Raw genomic sequence first — 15,942 nt, 5'->3', positions numbered from 1 at the left:
CTACCAGTGCAAATTATTGTCTCACTAAGAACCCACTTGTAAAGGTCTCATCCTCTTGTCCCCATGTCCTGACGCGGGGTTTGGGCTGATTTCAATGGCAAACAGGGAGCTTGCTGCTTTGGAAGCTGATGGGAGCGTCGAGCTCTTGGAGCCGTTGCTATTCTAAATAGCTCATAGGGGAATGTTCAAACAGCAGCAGCACCCGGATATGCAAAGCTCGTCTGTCATTGCGCTATTGTCCGCGTTCCCGAGGGGGCTGGTTTGGCTTCTCAAGGCACCGGCAGCTGCAGTTGGCATCCCAGCATCCAGGGGCAGAGGGATGGGTTTGCTCAGGGTGAGCTGGGGCCATCAGGCACTTCAGGTTCTTGTCCCTCATAGCAGAAAGGGGTTTAGTTCACCCCAAAAGCCACCTGCGTTACCTGTGGTGCTGCCTGATCACTGTGGGAGTATTGGGTGGTCTAAGTCCCTTCAGGGACCATGAACCATGATGCTATCAATGGCAGAGATGCCATCCATTCGTGCCCTCCCCGAAAAGCCTGCAGTGTTTTACAGCTGCAGTTCCACTTCGTAACAGTGCTGAATGAGCTGAATTAAAAGCTTGAGGGGGGATTTTGGGGCTCCACTTGGGTTCTTTTCAGTTGGCAACAAGAGGGGCTTGTGCGGCACCTAGATGCTGATCATGGCTGTGTGCAGGGTCTCAGTTATCACTAGGGAAAGCAAGGCAGGATTAAAACCCCCACTGCATAGAGGAGGAAAGGCTGCTTTCTGCTCGCAAGCCGCTGCTACCACCCAGGGCTCCAGGCGCTCAGGTAGTAGAGGCAGGGCAGGTAGTGCCATCCGCCCCGCAGCGCCAGCAGGGATGCTCCATGGAGCTCGGCCACTTTCGGCGGGCCCAGTCTGGGGATGCCGGAGGCCACCTCCTTCCGCTTGGTTTTGTACCTCCTGTTCTGGAACCAGATCTTCACCTGGGTCTCGGTGAGCTGCAGGGCCCGGGCCAGGCGGGCTCGCTCGGGGGCAGACAGGTACCGCTGGTGCCTGAATTCCCTCTCCAGTTCGAGGACTTGGCTGTGGGAAAAGGCTGCCCGCGAGCGCTTCGCCTGCTTGGGGGCACACGGGGCCATGGGCTGCAGCGGGGGGGCACAGGCTGACGGGCAGGGCTCCGCTGGGGTGTCTGTGGGAGGAAAGAGATGGGAATGAGCGGCTTGGAAAGAGCCCCAGTCACTTGATGCTGCCCTTGCAGAGAGTGACATAGTGATGGGTGTCCCTGGAGAGAGGCTTCGGACAAGGGGAATGGCTTGAACCTGCCAGAGGGGAGATGGAGATGAGCTCTTAGGCAGAAGCTCTTCCCTGTGAGGGTGCTGAGGCGCTGGCACAGGGTGCCCAGAGAAGCTGTGGCTGCCCCATCCCTGCCATTCAATAGGAATATGCATTCAAGGGACTCAAATGGGCTGAAGGGCTGGTTTGCAGTGGTGGAGGGGGTCTGCTGGGTGCTATCGTTATGTACAGCGTGGCATCAACAGCTCTGGAGGATCTCATTGCAGAATTTGTACTATGAAGGCACTTGTTTGAAACCTCCTCCTACGCCTATGGGAAAATCCCGATTCCCCAAAGAGAACAAGGTTCTGGCCTCAGGTTACAAAGCACAGCCCAGAAATGGGAAATCAGTGCAGCTTAGAGCAGGCTGCAGGGAGGAAGCACGGGAAACAAATCCCTCCCTCTTTGCTTTCATGGTTCCAAGGCAATGGTGAGAAATTTTGGGGCAGACTTTTAAACCTTGAGGCCTGGCTTTACACACAGCACTGCAGCCCCAAAGCAGCATCTCAGTGTTTGCCTTGCTTCTTATGGCACCTGAGGCACAAAGGCGCTGCTCTCCCTGGGAAGCATCCCATAGGAGTGTTAAACCTTCTCAAGTCTACGCATGCAGTGAGGTCCTTTCCGTGTAAACCCCACCTTGGGATGGGAATAGGCCAGGTGGGTTTTTTCCCTTTAGTTATTCCTTGGTCTGTCTCCCTAAGACAGGAGCACAGTGCTCAGGATGGAAACACGGGATGCTCGACTCCCAGCTGGTGTAAATCACGGCTGCCCCACTGAAATCCCTGTGGCTGCCCAGGCTCACACCAGCAGCTTACTGGGAGATCTGGTGCAGCTTCCAATGCTTTTGAGCAGCCCCAGCCTGGTGGCTGCTTCCGAGCTTGCTTTCATGTAGAAACCCCTTCTCCCAGCACTGAAACTTAAAGGCAACCCTCCCCTGGCAAGGGTTGGTGCTGCAAGCGAGAGCCGGTCACTGGGGCTCAAAACGGAGCTGGTGCAGCTCAGCCCAAGGGCTGCTTGGGCAAGGAAAGGCCAAGCCCCTCCTGCAGCCCCCGCTGCACAAGGGGCAACAGGCACAGAGATTTGCTCCCAGGTATGGTTTCCAGTGTGAGGCTTCTGCAGGGAAACGTTATTCCTGCAAGGAATTTGGGAGGTATACGCTAGGAAGGGATGCTGTGGCAAGGGAAGCAGGGTACTGTTAGTAAACCAGGTACGGGGGTACAGGCTGTGAAATCAGGGCTTCAAACAGCACAAACTCAACACGGGGCATTCAAAGGACCAGAGGCACCGATGAGCTTGGCTGTGGTGGCATCAAGGATGGGCACAAGCTGCCTCTGGGCTGGCAGCCCCACGGTGCCTTTGCTAGGCACATTGAAGAGAACTTTATTTCCCAAGAAATCACAGAAATGCATTAATGGTTTCATTGTGAAGTGGCATTTTAGGCAGATTCAGCCCTTTGAGCTATTTGAAGCGCCCCATGAGAGGTTTGCTATTACACTGCTGCTATTCCCCCTCCTTTCCCACCCCTAGAGCACAGGTACTCATGGTATTTAAAGCACAACTCATTTGGCTCCAGCAGCCAGGTCTGGATCCTGCCCCTTGCAGAGGGTTCTCCTTGACCCAACCATAACCATTGCGGATCCATTCCCCAGCCAGGAGCTTCCACTTCCTTACCTTGGTCTGCCTCTTGGGGTGTCCCTGGGGCTTGGGATGCTCCTGCAGAGCTGCCCTTGCTCTCCTCCACTGCCGCTGCCCCTGGCTCCCGGTCCTGGCTGCTGAATCCTCTGCTCTTGCCCCTCTCCGGCTGCACTCCCTGTTCCGCCCCATCCCAGAGGATGTCTTGGATGAGGAAGGACGTCCGGGGCCTGGAGGCGATGGGCGCCGTGTGCGGGGCTGCTGCTGGGGTGCAGCTCATCCCTGCCAGGGCGCTGCTGCTGCTGCTGCTGCTGCTGCTGCTGCTGCTGCTGCTGCTGCTGCCTGCTCTGCCTCCACCCCAGTGCCCCTGCTCCTCTTCCTCTCCCTGCCCAGAGCCTCCCGGCCTTCCCACCCTCCCCGCTCCGCATTTGTAGGGCAGGCAGCCAAGCCTCCGGGGCCTGATTGGAGATCCCTGGCAGGAGCTTACGCCCTTCCCTGGTGTCTTGGCTCCCACCGGCTCCCTGGCTGCCTGCTTCTCCCCCTTGCTCAGGACACCCTTCCCCATGGATCCATGGGGTCACAGCCAAACCTCAGCCTCCTCCTTTGCCCCCTGAGCTTTTATGGTGGATGATGCTTAAGTGAGTTCATCCTTTTGGGGGTCGAAATGCTTCCAAGGTGGGGTTTGGGTGAGAGGAGGGGGGAGCAGCGTTGCTGCCTTGGAGGGATGCTCACCTGCAACGGATGCAGAGGAGGCCGCAAAGATGCTGAGAGAGCTGGGCTTGTTCAGCTGGCAGTGCTCGAGGCCAGGTTGGATGGGGCTTGGGGCAACCTGCTCTAGTGGAAGGTGTCCCTGTGCAAGGCAGGGGTTGGAGCTGGAGATCCCTTCAACCCAAACCAGGCTGGGATTCCCTGACGCAGGCCATGCTTGGAGCACAAGGTGATTACCTTTCTGGTCTAATTACTGGTATTGGTTGATTTGGGGGTTGTGTGTTTGGTTTTGCTTTGGGTCAGGTTTTGCTGCAAAGAGACTGAAAGCATCTCACCATTCTGGGGGTTTTATTTGCAAATAATGGTAGTAAAGACCAAAATAAACACCCAAGATATTAGGAAATATTGATCGATCAAAACCGCATCTCAGAAGAGCAGAGGAGCTCCAACAGTGTCCATAGAACAGCGATGCGCACAGACCCTGTATTCCCGTTGTCCTTAGGAAGCAATCCAGTGTTCATGTCCCGTGCTGGCAGCTGGAGGAGCAAATCCCCTGGGAGCAGGAAGGAGCAGACTCCAAAGCACTGAATAAATAAACACCCTGAGTCCCTGGGTGCCCCTCTCTCCCGCCCTGCCTTTGCAGACATGGGATGGATGTCCTGGGTTCATCCCACTGTCCGGGGTCAGACACCTCTGGATCCGGCTCCCATCCGGAGGCAGGCTGGGCTCTGGAGCGCAGTGGGGTTTTCCTCGGTGCTTCCCAATCAGCCCTCACCTACCAAGCCCTGATTCCCGCTTGCCCTGTGGCTTGCAAGCACAGGGGCTGGTGCTGAGCCATGCCCAAGCTCCCATTCACAGTGTGGCTGCTGGGGGTGGCACTGGGGGGCACCGCAGCGTAGCCCCCCCCATAGCTCCCACCATAGGGGCTGCTGCTATAGGCACTGTAGTAGGAGCTGTAGCAGTAAGGGCCGGGGCTGTACGGGGCCGGGTAAGGCTGGGACCCCCCAAGGCAGGGTTTGCCATCCCTGACCAGCACCACGGGCACTGCCACCCTGCGGGCAGGCAGCGGGTGGGCGGCCAGCTCCAGGGACTTATCCTGCCTTTGCCTTTTGCACTTGTACCTGCGGTTCTGGAACCAGATCTTCACCTGGGTGGAGGTGAGCTTGAGCGCGCGGGCCAGATGCTCCCTCTCGGGAGCTGAGAGGTATCTGCGGTGCTTGAATTGCCGCTCCAGCTCCGAGACCTGCGCCTGTGAGAACAGAACCCGGGGCTTCCTCCGCTGCCGCTGCTTGGGGTGCTGGCGGGGGTCACCGCTCTGCTCCCCTGCCTGCAGAGGGGGGGCCAGCGAGCGTTGTCCTGCAGCAAGGGAAACCCCAAGTGAGACCCGAGCCTGGCTCTGTGCCTGAGGAGTGTTTCCGAAGGAGGGATTGAACCGGGAATGGGGCCCCGTGGGAATAAGATGAAGTAGGGCTGAGAGCTGATAAGTTTCAGATCAACTTTCCTGTGGTATTTAATGGGAATTCACAACAATTCCCCCTGTTTTGGGATGGAATTAGGCTGTTACATGGATTTTGGATAATGCTGCCTTTCGGTCCTTCCTAACCATGCTTGTTGCTGTGGCAGCCCCAGCCCGGAGGAGCACAGGGAAGTGGGGTACCCGCAGGTTTGAGTACTCCAAAAGGCAAATCCCCTTCCCACCATCCTGCTCCAGAGCAATGGAAGCGACAGGAGTCAGATGGAGCAAAGGAAGGGACAGGAGTCAGATCTCCGGCAGGATTTACCTGCAGCACCAAAGGAAAGGAGAATCCCGAATGGAAGCAAACCCCGAAAAAAGGAAAAGGGCTGGGAATGAAGGAGGGGAAAACGTCAGACCTGAGCAAAGACGTGAAGGAGTTATCTGGGACTGTTTTAACCTGCTGGGGTTTGTGTTGTAGGTGAGGTAACCACGGGTCCTGTGCATCCTGCCCTGGATGCCCTCGGTCCCCGGCAGCCACAGTAGGGGCCAGGGGATGTGTGTGGGGGGACACTGCTGGGAACCGGGATGCTGGAGGGCAGGTATGGACCCGGTCCGATCTCCTATTTGCGGCCGCCCCGGAGCCGCATCCCCTCATTTTCCCTTGGGTCGTTGGTCCCCGTCCCCAGCTGGAGCGTGGATGGGGGGGGGGGGGGGGGGCTGTGTCATCGGAAACGGCGGCGATTTGGGGTTTTCGGCAGAACCCCCCCATCCCCATCCATCTTTTCCCCCCGCCGGCGGCCGTTTCGTTTCCCCGAGGGCGCACGGGGAGGGATGCGCGGGGTGCTTGCTGGGCTGCCGGAAAACGCCGCCAACAACCCCAAAACCCCCTAAACCCTGGGGGAAAAGAGGAAAAAATGGGGGAAAAGAGGAAAAAATGGGGGGAAAGAGGAAAAAAAGTGAGCAAAGAGAAAAAGAGAGGGGGAAAGGAGGAAACTCCCCACTGCCCGTGGCGGGGAACCCCGGCTCCAGCGGGACCATGCCTGTAGGGTGCGAAGATGCAACGGGCGGCTCCGCTGCCCTCGGTTTTCCACCCCGGGGCAACGAAAGCGGCTCCATAGGGCACCCCCCGGCCCCCTCGGCCTCCCCGGCCCCCCCGGTCACTTACTCTGCGGCTCTTCCTCCCCGCCGGGGCTGCGGGGGCCGAGGGCCGCCCCGGCCGTGTCCGTCCGCTCCAGGTTGAGGATGTCCTTCACCGAGAAGGGGGTGCGCAGCATCCCCGCGGCCGGCGGGGGCCCTTCGGGGCCGTCCGTCTGCGCTCCGGGCCCCACTGCCCGGCTCTGACCCTCCCGTAGCCGCAGGGCCAAGCGCCACCCCTGGCCCCTCCGTCGCGGGTGGGGGGGGGGATTTGGGCTAAACAGCAATAAACCAAATCAGGTCGATTTTAGCTCCATTAAGGTCACATTAGCGAGCGGCTTCGGGAGATAAGGGCTGATAAGGGGAGAAGACCACCAAGCTCCTGCAGGCCAGGGAGAAGGGGGGGGGATGCTGTGGGAGCCACCACTTCCACCCCAGTCTCTCCCAGCGCTGCCTTGGGCAGTAGCAGACCCCCAGCAGGGCATGGAGTGGGGTTAGGGCCCCCCAAATGGGTTTGGGGAGCAGGGTGGACCCCTCCGGCCGTGGGGTGATGCTGGGTCTTATCGGAGCCCAGTGAGCGGCTACGTCAATTAAAATTCCTGGTGCTGGTGTTTGCTGATAGCCCTGACAGGGCCGAGCTGGCTTTTTGTCTGGGTGCAGTTGGTATCTGCTGCAGCACCGAAACAGCCAAACTGGGCTGCGAGGGGAGGCTGAATAAATAAACCAGGCAAGGAAGAGAGGGGCTGGGACGGGAGGGGGAATGAATACGGTGGCTTGGGGAGAGAAGTGCTCACAGGTCGGTTGCTGGGTAATGCACAGGCGCGTTCCCAGCCCCTCTCTGTGGTTTTAGCTCTGCTCATGCCCATGGAACATCCCTGCACACGGTGCCTGCATCTCCAGTGGAAATTAGGCATTAGGATGGATATATCATAGGAGCTCCCGTTCCCCAGGAGGGGTTGGCAGTGTGTGTGGATGCACAGCCCCCTTTAACATCTGCTAAATCCCTTTGGCAGGGATAAAGCCCAGACTCTGCTCAAGTGGTTTCCTTCAGGCTTTCCCCCTGGAGAGCACTTGCTCTGCTCTGGGATGGCTTCAAGTCGTGCTGCTCCTTGCTGCAGGCCTGATCCTGCCCTCTTTACCCTTGGTAGGTAAAGGATGCTGAAAGGACACCCGGAGTATCCTTATTTTTGCCTTTTTAGGAGCTCTTCCTTCCCAGATCCCCCATTTCTAATCCCATACAGGAACAACACCGCTGCAGCTCACTTCAACCAGCCCAAGCCCCTTGGGCAGGAGCCTCCATAGTGGCTGTGTGCTCCCCGCAGCCCTTTGCCACGGTCCCTATGGACCAGGTTAGATCCTGCAGACCCATTCTCCAAGTCCAAGCCTGCGCCCTGTTCCCAAAGCCCCTTCCCAGTCCCCAGCTGGATTCATGGCCAGGTTTAAAGGGCTTGTTTGAGCCTCAAACCACCAAAAGGCGAGAGCAAACAGACAGTAACATTACACCTTGGCTTGTTGATGGCGGGAGGCAGCCGGCGCCAAGGTAAAATGCTTGGCTGGGATCGAGACGGGCAGGAAGGGATTGGGGTAAGTAGCTTTATCCGCCCCTAATGACTCGGAGTGGCTGAGATTAATGGAGAGGCTGGAGTTTGGCTTTCAGGACCTGTGGAGAGATGAGCGCTGGGTGGGTTGAGTCAGGGGAGAGTGAAGGGAAACGGAGCTTAACGCAGCAGTGGGGCAGGATTAGTGCCCCCCATCTCTGTGTCCCCATGGGTCGCATCCAGCCCTCCCTCCCTTGGGTGAGGTTTGTCACTCATTGCTGCAGGGGCTCCCCTACCCAAACCTGCTACTGAGCTCACCCAGCCCCATCCCTGCTCCCTGCCCCATGCCTGGGAGCTTCCCCACTGCTTTCCCAATGCATGGGCATCCAAAGGGCCTCGGGCCCTTCCCTTGGTGCCAGGGATGGAGCAGAGCTCTCAGCCACAGCATTTTGGCAGCGAGAGGCCCCTGGGGGATTTCTGGGAAGAAGCCTGAGAGGATCCATCATAAATCATCTCTTGTATTGGGCCGTTGATGCTATTACCGCTCCCCAGGGACATTACTCCTCTCTTTAACTGGGTTAGGTGAAACCAGGAGAACGCTGCCTCCAGCCACTGCCGGGTGTTTAAACGGGAGGATTTCTATGGCAGCAGCGCAAGTGCAGCTCCCAAAGTATCTGATTTCTGGCAGCTATCGCTGGGATGCATCAGGATCCCAACGCGATGTCGGGGGAGCATCCGAAACCCGGGAAACCCGACGCTGCCTGCCGGGAGGTGCTGCTTGGAAAGTGCTCAGGGTGAGGGGATAATGGGAATACTGACTCATGCGAAGGAAGGGAATAACGGAGGAGGTGGATGCATGGGGGTTGCGAGCACAGTGTGTGTAGAGGCAGCTCTAAGGAATTTGTGAATGCTTTGAAACTCAACCTAAAAGGGTTTTTGAGATCCTCTTCTTTTTCCCAGCTTCTTTCTGTCCTTTTCCATCAGCGAAATGAAGCGAGAAGCAGAGAGAATGGAAGTGATGGCAGCGGACGGGCTGAGGGAAAGCAGATTCCCTCTGGAGGCTTTCTAATAAACACCATTGGGAAAGAAGCACACAAAAATGCGCTGCTTTCCCCAGTCCCCGGGTAAAAATAACCCTGACACTTTAACAAGTATTCACAGGGAAGCTCTTGCTGCTCTGGGTGAAGGCCACATCGCGCTGTGTGGGCAGAGGCAGGCACTGGGTGCGGGCAGGGCTGAAGGGCATCTTAATGGGACCAGGCCCCTGAAACTGGGGCAGGCTGTGACCTCCTGCCTTGCGTGCATCTCCCTTTAGCCTCTGTTTTAACCGGTTCTTGTCCTTTTGAGATGAGGCAGGGTTTGCCCAGGGTTCGATGGAGCTGCTGGAGCGAGGCCATGGGGATGCTGCGAGGGCTGGAGCAGCTCTGCCCTGCAACCAGGCTGAGAGAGCTGGGCTGGGGCAGCCTGGAGAAGAGAAGGCTCCTGAAGGGGAGAGCTTAGAGCAGCTCCAGTGCCTGAAGGGGCTGCAGGAAACCTGGAGAGGGGCTTTGGGATATAAGGGATATAGGGACAGGCCAAGGGGAATGGCTTTAACCTGCCAGAGCGGAGACTGAGCTGAGCTCTTAGGCCCGGTTGGAACTGGATGAGCTTTAAGGTCCCATCTCCTGGTGGGAGAGGTTTCAGGATGGATTTAACCCAAGCCCGTGCGCCAGGGCCCTTGCTCAAATCACGGGGCAGCAGTGCCCTCTGCTTGGACACTGGAGATGTGCAGCTTCCCCGAACGAGAGCCGAGCACCAACAGGGGGAGGGAATAACCCCCCCTGCTCCTCCACCCGCAGTTAGAGAGGAGCGGGTCAGAGCTGGGGACGGGGGGGAGCCGCTGAGGTTCGGGGTTTGCTGTGTCACGCTCGGGAGACGAAAATAGCGGCGGGTGTGAAAGGGCTCTCGCCGTCTTTTGAGCAGAGGAGCTATTTTTAACGGTGTTATTCTGGCGAAGCATCATGAATAATTCAGTGTTCCCCAGAGGGAGCAAAGCCGAGCTCCCAGCAGCGCATCCCTGCTACGTGGCTGTCACTTGTAAGGAGACAGCTGCAGGGAGCATCCTGCATCAAGCTGCCGGGAGCATCCTGCATCAAGCTGATGGGAGCATCCTGCATCAAGCTGCCGGGAGCATCCTGCATCAAGCTGCCGGGGCTGCCGGCTCCTTCCCCCGTGGTTTTCCATGGGGAAGTGTGTGGTCCGCAGGGTCGCAACAGGGTGATGTGTCCCTGCATCTGTGTGTGTCATGGCATTGGTGTGCAAGGCTCTGCTGGGTGATGGGGGGTGTGGTGACAGGACAAGGGGGAATGGGATCAGACTGGAACAGGGGAGACTTAGGCTGCATATAAGGAAGAAGTTCTTCATTGTGAGGGTGCTGAGGCGCTGGCACAGGGTGCCCAGAGAAGCTGTGGCTGCCCCATCCCTGGCAGTGCTCAAGGCCAGGTTGGACACAGGGGCTTGGAGCAAGCTGCTCCAGTGGAAGGGGTCCCTGCCTGGGGCAGAACTGGATGAGCTTTGAGGTCTCTTCCAACCCGAGCCAGGCTGGGGCTCTATGATGGCCGTGGCCCGTGGCAGTGTCTGGGCTGAGGAGCACAAGCAGTCTCCCCATGGAGGGTCTGCAGCCTCTGAGCTGCCTCATCCCAGCACTTGGACTTGGCAGTGTTGGATTTACGGCTGTCCGTGATGATCCCAAGGTCTTTTGCAATGTAAAGGATTCTATACCCGGACATTCTGCATCATAGAACCGAACCTAGGGCTGCCGGAGGGGTGAGGATGGATGCAGGGAGGCACAGCGGGTGCTGGTTTTGGGGCCATGGAGCCAGCAGCCTTTGGTCAGCAGATGGCACAAGAGCCGTGGCTGAGCTCCTTGGGCCGGGAGCGGAGAAAGAAACGGGAGAACAGAGAGCATCACCCTGCAATGCGCTGAACGAGGGCAGAGCGGGAGGCACGGAGCCCTTCAGCACCCTCCGCAGCACCCAGGGGGTCCAGCAGGGCGGTTTGCTCTCCCACCAGCAGCTTTGGAGCATCCCAAACTCCTCCTCGGGCTTCCCATAACTGTATCCTCTACCCAGGCGGCAGGATGGGTTCTTCAGGAGGGAGCTGGGGTTTATTTAGCCCCAGGAGCAGGGCACTGAGGGGCTTTTGGTGGCAGCCAAACCCAAACTGGCTATGGTCATTGCAAGGAGGTTGAAGGAGGTGACCTTTGAAGGTCCCTCCCAACCCAAACTGCTCTGTTCTGTGGTTCTCTGGCAAGGGAAATAGGGATGAGCTGGGATGGGAAACACACGGTGTGTTTGGGATGCAAACAATCCTTGGGAAGGGGGCACTGGGTCTGGGCCTCTGTGATGCTCAGTGTGCATTGCAGGGATGCACCCTCCTGCCTTCCAGTGGTGTAAAGCGGGGTGTCAAACCCTGCCCCACCACCTCGCTCCTCCTGCTGTGAGGGTTCCTCCTCCTGCTGTGTCCCCATCGCTGCCCCGTGCTTTGCAAGCATCAAGTGCTGCTCAAGTGTTCTTTATTATTGGTTTTGACAGGCTGGGTTAAGTGGGTGGATGGGGCCTGGCAATCGCTTTGCTTTCTGCTTTGGAACAACCGTCAGGGCTCGCCACATCTGCTGGGCTTGGGTTTGGGGTTGTTTTTGCCTCCCTAAAGGGAGATATTTATTTAGATGGCAGCAAGATCCCTTGGATACGGGTCCAAAAAAGTAACTTAAAATATCTGGACTAAACAAGCTCCTAAAATAAGGAGAATTGCTTAATTTTCATTCTCTCTGATGTCATCTGCGATTGCCACAGGCCAAAATCCCAGGCATGATAACACCGAACTAAAACACAGCCTCAAATAATTCACAGGGCAGGGGGAAATGCATCATCCTTTATCAGCTATTACATGTCATAGATTTCCTATTTGTCAATCTACCCACCCTTAAAACATATAAACTGGCTGTGAGCAACTTCCTGAGCTGGAGCCGGATACGTGCTGAAGCAAGGGGAGGTCAAGCCCAGCAGCCCGTTTGGTGCTCGTGCTTGTGGTGTCCTCTTTGGGATGTGATTTAAAAGAGGGACATAAAACACCGTGATGAATGATGCAGGCATCGGCTCCGAGGGCCAGCGCGGTAACTTTCCGCTTCCAACTCCAAGGCTGCCAAAAGGAAGAGCCTCCTTAAAACCCGAGTGTGTGGATTGTGCTCCCTGAGGGTCAGAAACTCCTCCATGGGTCTTGGCCTGATGGCTGGGAGAGTCTCTTTAGAGCCTAGGGACCGTGTCCCCCTCTTCCAGCCACGTCCTGCTTCTTGCACTGGGAAAGGACACAGAATCACAGACGGGTTTGGGTTGGAGTTGCTCATCCCAGTCTCCCCTTGGGCAGGTTAAAGCCATTCCCCTTGGCCTGTCCCTATGTCCCCTATATCCCAAAGCCCCTCTCCAGGTTTCCTGCAGTCCCTTTAGGCACTGGAGCTGCTCTAAGGTCTCCCCTTCAGGAGCCTTCTCTTCCCCAGGCTGAACCAGCCCAGCTCTCTCAGCCTGGCTCCAGCCCTCGCAGCATCTCTGTGGCTTCAGTCCGAGAGCTCCACATCCCTCTTGTGCTGGGTGTTTGCACCCATCTGGCCTTGCTGCCTCTGTTCCCACAGGGAGCACCATTTATTGCCCTCCAATTTGCCCTCATCTATTTTCACATCACAGCAATGAATTTTGCCCTGGTTTGGCCTTTAAAGCTAACAGCGTGCCGCAGGGATCTATTTCTAACACCACAGGCATCTGCTGCCCCAGGGCATGAGCATCATCTCAGGGCCAGCAGGCAGCACAGTGGTGCCCTGCTGCATTGCCTGCTGCCTGCTCCAGCCAAACCCCAGGCCCTTCCATGCTGGATGTGATAGGGGCACTCACTGGTTTCATACAAGGATTTAGAGGGTATTTGCTCCCCTTTTGGCTCAGAAAGCCCTCAGCAGTGTTGAGCAGGAGCCTGCTCTATGTTGGAAGGCTTCATTTTCAGGCTGAGCAGCACAGCTGAGGTTTCCCTCTGGTTAACAGAGAGATGAGGTTACAGGGAGCACACAGCCCATGGCCGGGGGTACCCAGAGCATCCTCCTCCTGCTCCCAGCAAACAGGGGGGAGATGCTGCCTCCAGCCACTGGCTGCAGCCTCCGGGCGCGTTCTGCCTGTGCCATGCTGCAGCATCCAGATGTGGCCATCGGCAGCTGCAGCTGGTTTCTGCAGCCCTGAGTTTCACAATAGGCATGTTTGGACTTTCACGCTCTTCCCGGGCTGCTGTTGCGCTCAGGAGCCATTCTGTTGGCTGAAGAATGGCGCTGGCTGGAGGAAAGAGCAAGCTCTTGGGTTATTTCCCTTCGTGCCATTCAAAGAGCTTCAGACACGGCGGCAGGACAGCATCTCCTGGTCACAGGGCTCGTGACCATGCCATATGCATGGCCCCACTGCAGAGCTGCAGGGAAGACCTTGAGTATGACCCCCCTGATCCGTGGGACCCCTTCCCTGCTCCACAAAGCCTCCCTTTGGGTGAAGCAGGGATGGAGCCTGTAACCCAGCCCCTCTCAGGCAGCAGCGGGTTGGGACCAGATGATCTTAAGGTCTTATCCAACACAAACCATGGTTCTGAGCAAGCAGGGTGACAAAATGGGACCCTTCAGGGTGCTGTGCGCATGGGTTTGGGGGTGCAGGGGAAGGAGAGGGGTTGCTTGGTTCACTTAAAAGGCTTTTAAAAATACAGCAAAGTTTCTTTCCATCATTTAAAAGCCTCTTTAGAGAGCAGCTGCCTCCTATTAATACTGCTGGGCTGATAATCTTCACTGGGATCTATCTTTAGAGCTCTGCCAGCATAAATGGGAGCTGGAGGTGCAGGGGGGGGAGTGACTTGGGGCTGAGCGCTGGCTCCAAGGGCAGCCAAACCAGCTGAAAACACATCGGAGCCTCCTGGGAGGAGGAGAGAGGGGAGGAAGGCAAAGAATCCCCTTGGCTTTTGGGGGGTGGTTTGGAGAACCCAGCCCTTTGGTGGCCTGAGTGCTCTGGGATGGGGCTTTCTGCTTTGGGTCTGTGCTGGAGGGTTCAATGCGGCTGTGATGGGGCATCAGTGGCTGAACAAACCACAGACGTGAGGCTCTGCCCCACACCAGCCCCTGCTCCGCTCTGCCTTGAATCCAGGCTGGAATCGAGGCGATTCCCTGTTTTCAGGTGCCGTCCTTTGATGCAAGCAGGGCTCCAAAGGGGACCCTGGATAATCCCGCTCTCCGTCATCAGTTCTTGTGGGGGGGGAAGAGGTTGAGCGGGATCAGAACCCTTTGACTTGCTTTTATTTCCTTTGCTTTCCTAATCTCTTCCTGACAGCCCTGGAGCATGAGGAATCCTCTGGAGTGATGCTGGTGCAGGCAGGATGGGGTTTGGTGGGGATTAGCACCAAGCTTCAGCTTTGCCTCGCTGGAAGAGAGCATCTCCACATTTTCTTCCTTGCTGTTGCTTAAACCAAATCCATCCTTAGTTTGGCTCAGACTTATCCCAGGGGCGAGCAGGATCATTTGGGAGCTCAAATCTCTGCCTGTTGAATGCGGCAGTGAGCTGGGACCATCGGCTCACTTCTTTTATGGCACTTGGGGTGATGAACATGGTGTGCAAGTGACTTATTCCTGTGTTTAATCATCATTTCCAGGCTTGGTAAGGAGCTGCCACCTGCATGAGAAGCAGCCAGAGCACACCAGGCCTCTGTGAGCACACGTGTCATTTAGAAAGCCACTGTTTCATTCACTCATTCATTCATTCCTATTGAGCCCATCACCTGAATATTAGAGGATGCTCAAAACGCTAACGTGCCTCTTGCCCAAGCCCAGCCACACAAGTGGGATGCATGCGGGTCCCAGTGGCCTTTTGGTTGGTGTCTGCTTAGCAAACTGCTGGAAATGGAGGTTATAGAGGAGATTTTGCTCTTTCTATGGCGACCGATGAGCTTTGTCTGGCAGTCTGAGTATCCTACAGAGGGTTATTTGCTATTTTGATGGCAGATGAAACCTTTAAGTTCTGGGAGATGGAGGAGGGCTGTGGGTGGTAGCTGTGGACCACCAAGATAAGGAAAGGCTGATGTGTGGGGCTGGGATTGTCCTGGTCAGTGTGGATCTGATTTTCAGCCCTGCCAAATACCTGTGAGCTTTGGCTCAGTGTCTGGAGCAGCCCCAAAATGGGATGCAGGGAAAATCCTGGGTACTTGTGGGAAATTCCTCTGGATGCTGTTCCCCCCCAGCCCCAGCACTGGGGGCCCCAAGGCTTCAAGGAAAAGGTCCTTGGTGCTTGACTCTGATTAGTGACTAACGATGGGCTCCGTGAACTCCGAATCCACCCCTAGGAGGGATACAGCGGCACAATGCTGGGAGCAGAGCACGCCGGAGGAAAAACCAACATTGTCCTTCTGGTAAGCTCATTCTTTCAACCAGAACGTACCACTCCCCATCCTTAAGGGAAGTTTGCTCCCTGACCTGGGAACCCAGCTCTGGGGCTGGTGCATCTCCCCAGGGACCCCATGGGTGGATCTGCCCGGAGCCCTTTCCTCTGATGCAGAGATAAAGCATCTGCCTGCCCCAGCCCCATGGCTCGGGGCTGCAGCGGTGTCAGCGGGGCTCGGGTGCCCGTCCCTGCGTGAGTGACGAGGAGGAAGGCGCTCGTGCGTCGTTGGGGCTCTCTCGCCGGTCACGCACGCTTCCGGGACTCCCGGCCTCCTCCTTCCTTCTTCCTGAGGACAGGGGAAGGAAAGATTTGCCTTGTCCTGCCTGGCCTGCGTGAAGGGGACGGTGGCGAGGGCGCGGAGATGAGCGATGCTCATGGACAGGAGTGAGAGCCCCAAGGGAACACGCGTACGCTCCTCTCGTTCAGATTCACTTCATATTGAAAGGTTTTATGTCAGTCTATCCCATGGCAGTCGCGCTCCTCACTGGAGGAATAAAGGGGTGCTGAGGATTAGATGAAAGGGACCTTTTTGCAGATAATGAGCCACACATGTGAACTTGAACCCCCCCCCCCCAGCCGGACACCTCCTTCCCATGCAAATCATGGCCAGCAAATAGAAGTGATGCTAAGAACCACATGTGAAACTGTTAAGCAAACATCAGCTCAGGGAGAAAAAAGG

The 15,942-nt window shown here is 57.0% G+C and overlaps 2 protein-coding genes across 2 annotated transcripts; both read right to left on the bottom strand.

Annotated features, from left to right (window-relative positions):
* Positions 1–667: 667 nt before the first annotated feature.
* NKX3-1 (NK3 homeobox 1) lies at positions 668–3,259 on the bottom strand (the record flags this gene model as incomplete). Its single annotated transcript, XM_061349627.1, has 2 exons — positions 668–1,171; positions 2,986–3,259. Coding segments are annotated over 2 exons (663 nt in total), but the record flags the coding sequence as incomplete, so codon positions are not given.
* A 1,054-nt stretch (positions 3,260–4,313) lies between these two features.
* Positions 4,314–15,639, bottom strand: NKX2-6 (NK2 homeobox 6). The gene is made up of 3 exons (XM_061349610.1): positions 15,515–15,639; positions 6,276–6,520; positions 4,314–5,124 (listed from the first exon to the last, which is right to left on the bottom strand). The coding sequence occupies exons 1-3, from the start codon at positions 15,637–15,639 to the stop codon at positions 4,430–4,432; spliced, it is 1,065 nt and encodes a 354-aa protein (XP_061205594.1). The 3' UTR covers positions 4,314–4,429.
* Positions 15,640–15,942: the final 303 nt, after the last annotated feature.

The sequence above is a fragment of the Neopsephotus bourkii genome, unplaced genomic scaffold (genome assembly GCF_033783945.1).
Source record: "Neopsephotus bourkii isolate Nb327-2 ecotype Australia unplaced genomic scaffold, CSIRO-AGI_Nbou_v1 NB_457, whole genome shotgun sequence".
Lineage (NCBI taxonomy): Eukaryota > Metazoa > Chordata > Aves > Psittaciformes > Psittacidae > Neopsephotus > Neopsephotus bourkii.
Note: the sequence above shows the minus strand (reverse complement) of the source record. Positions and strands in the feature narration are given on the sequence as shown.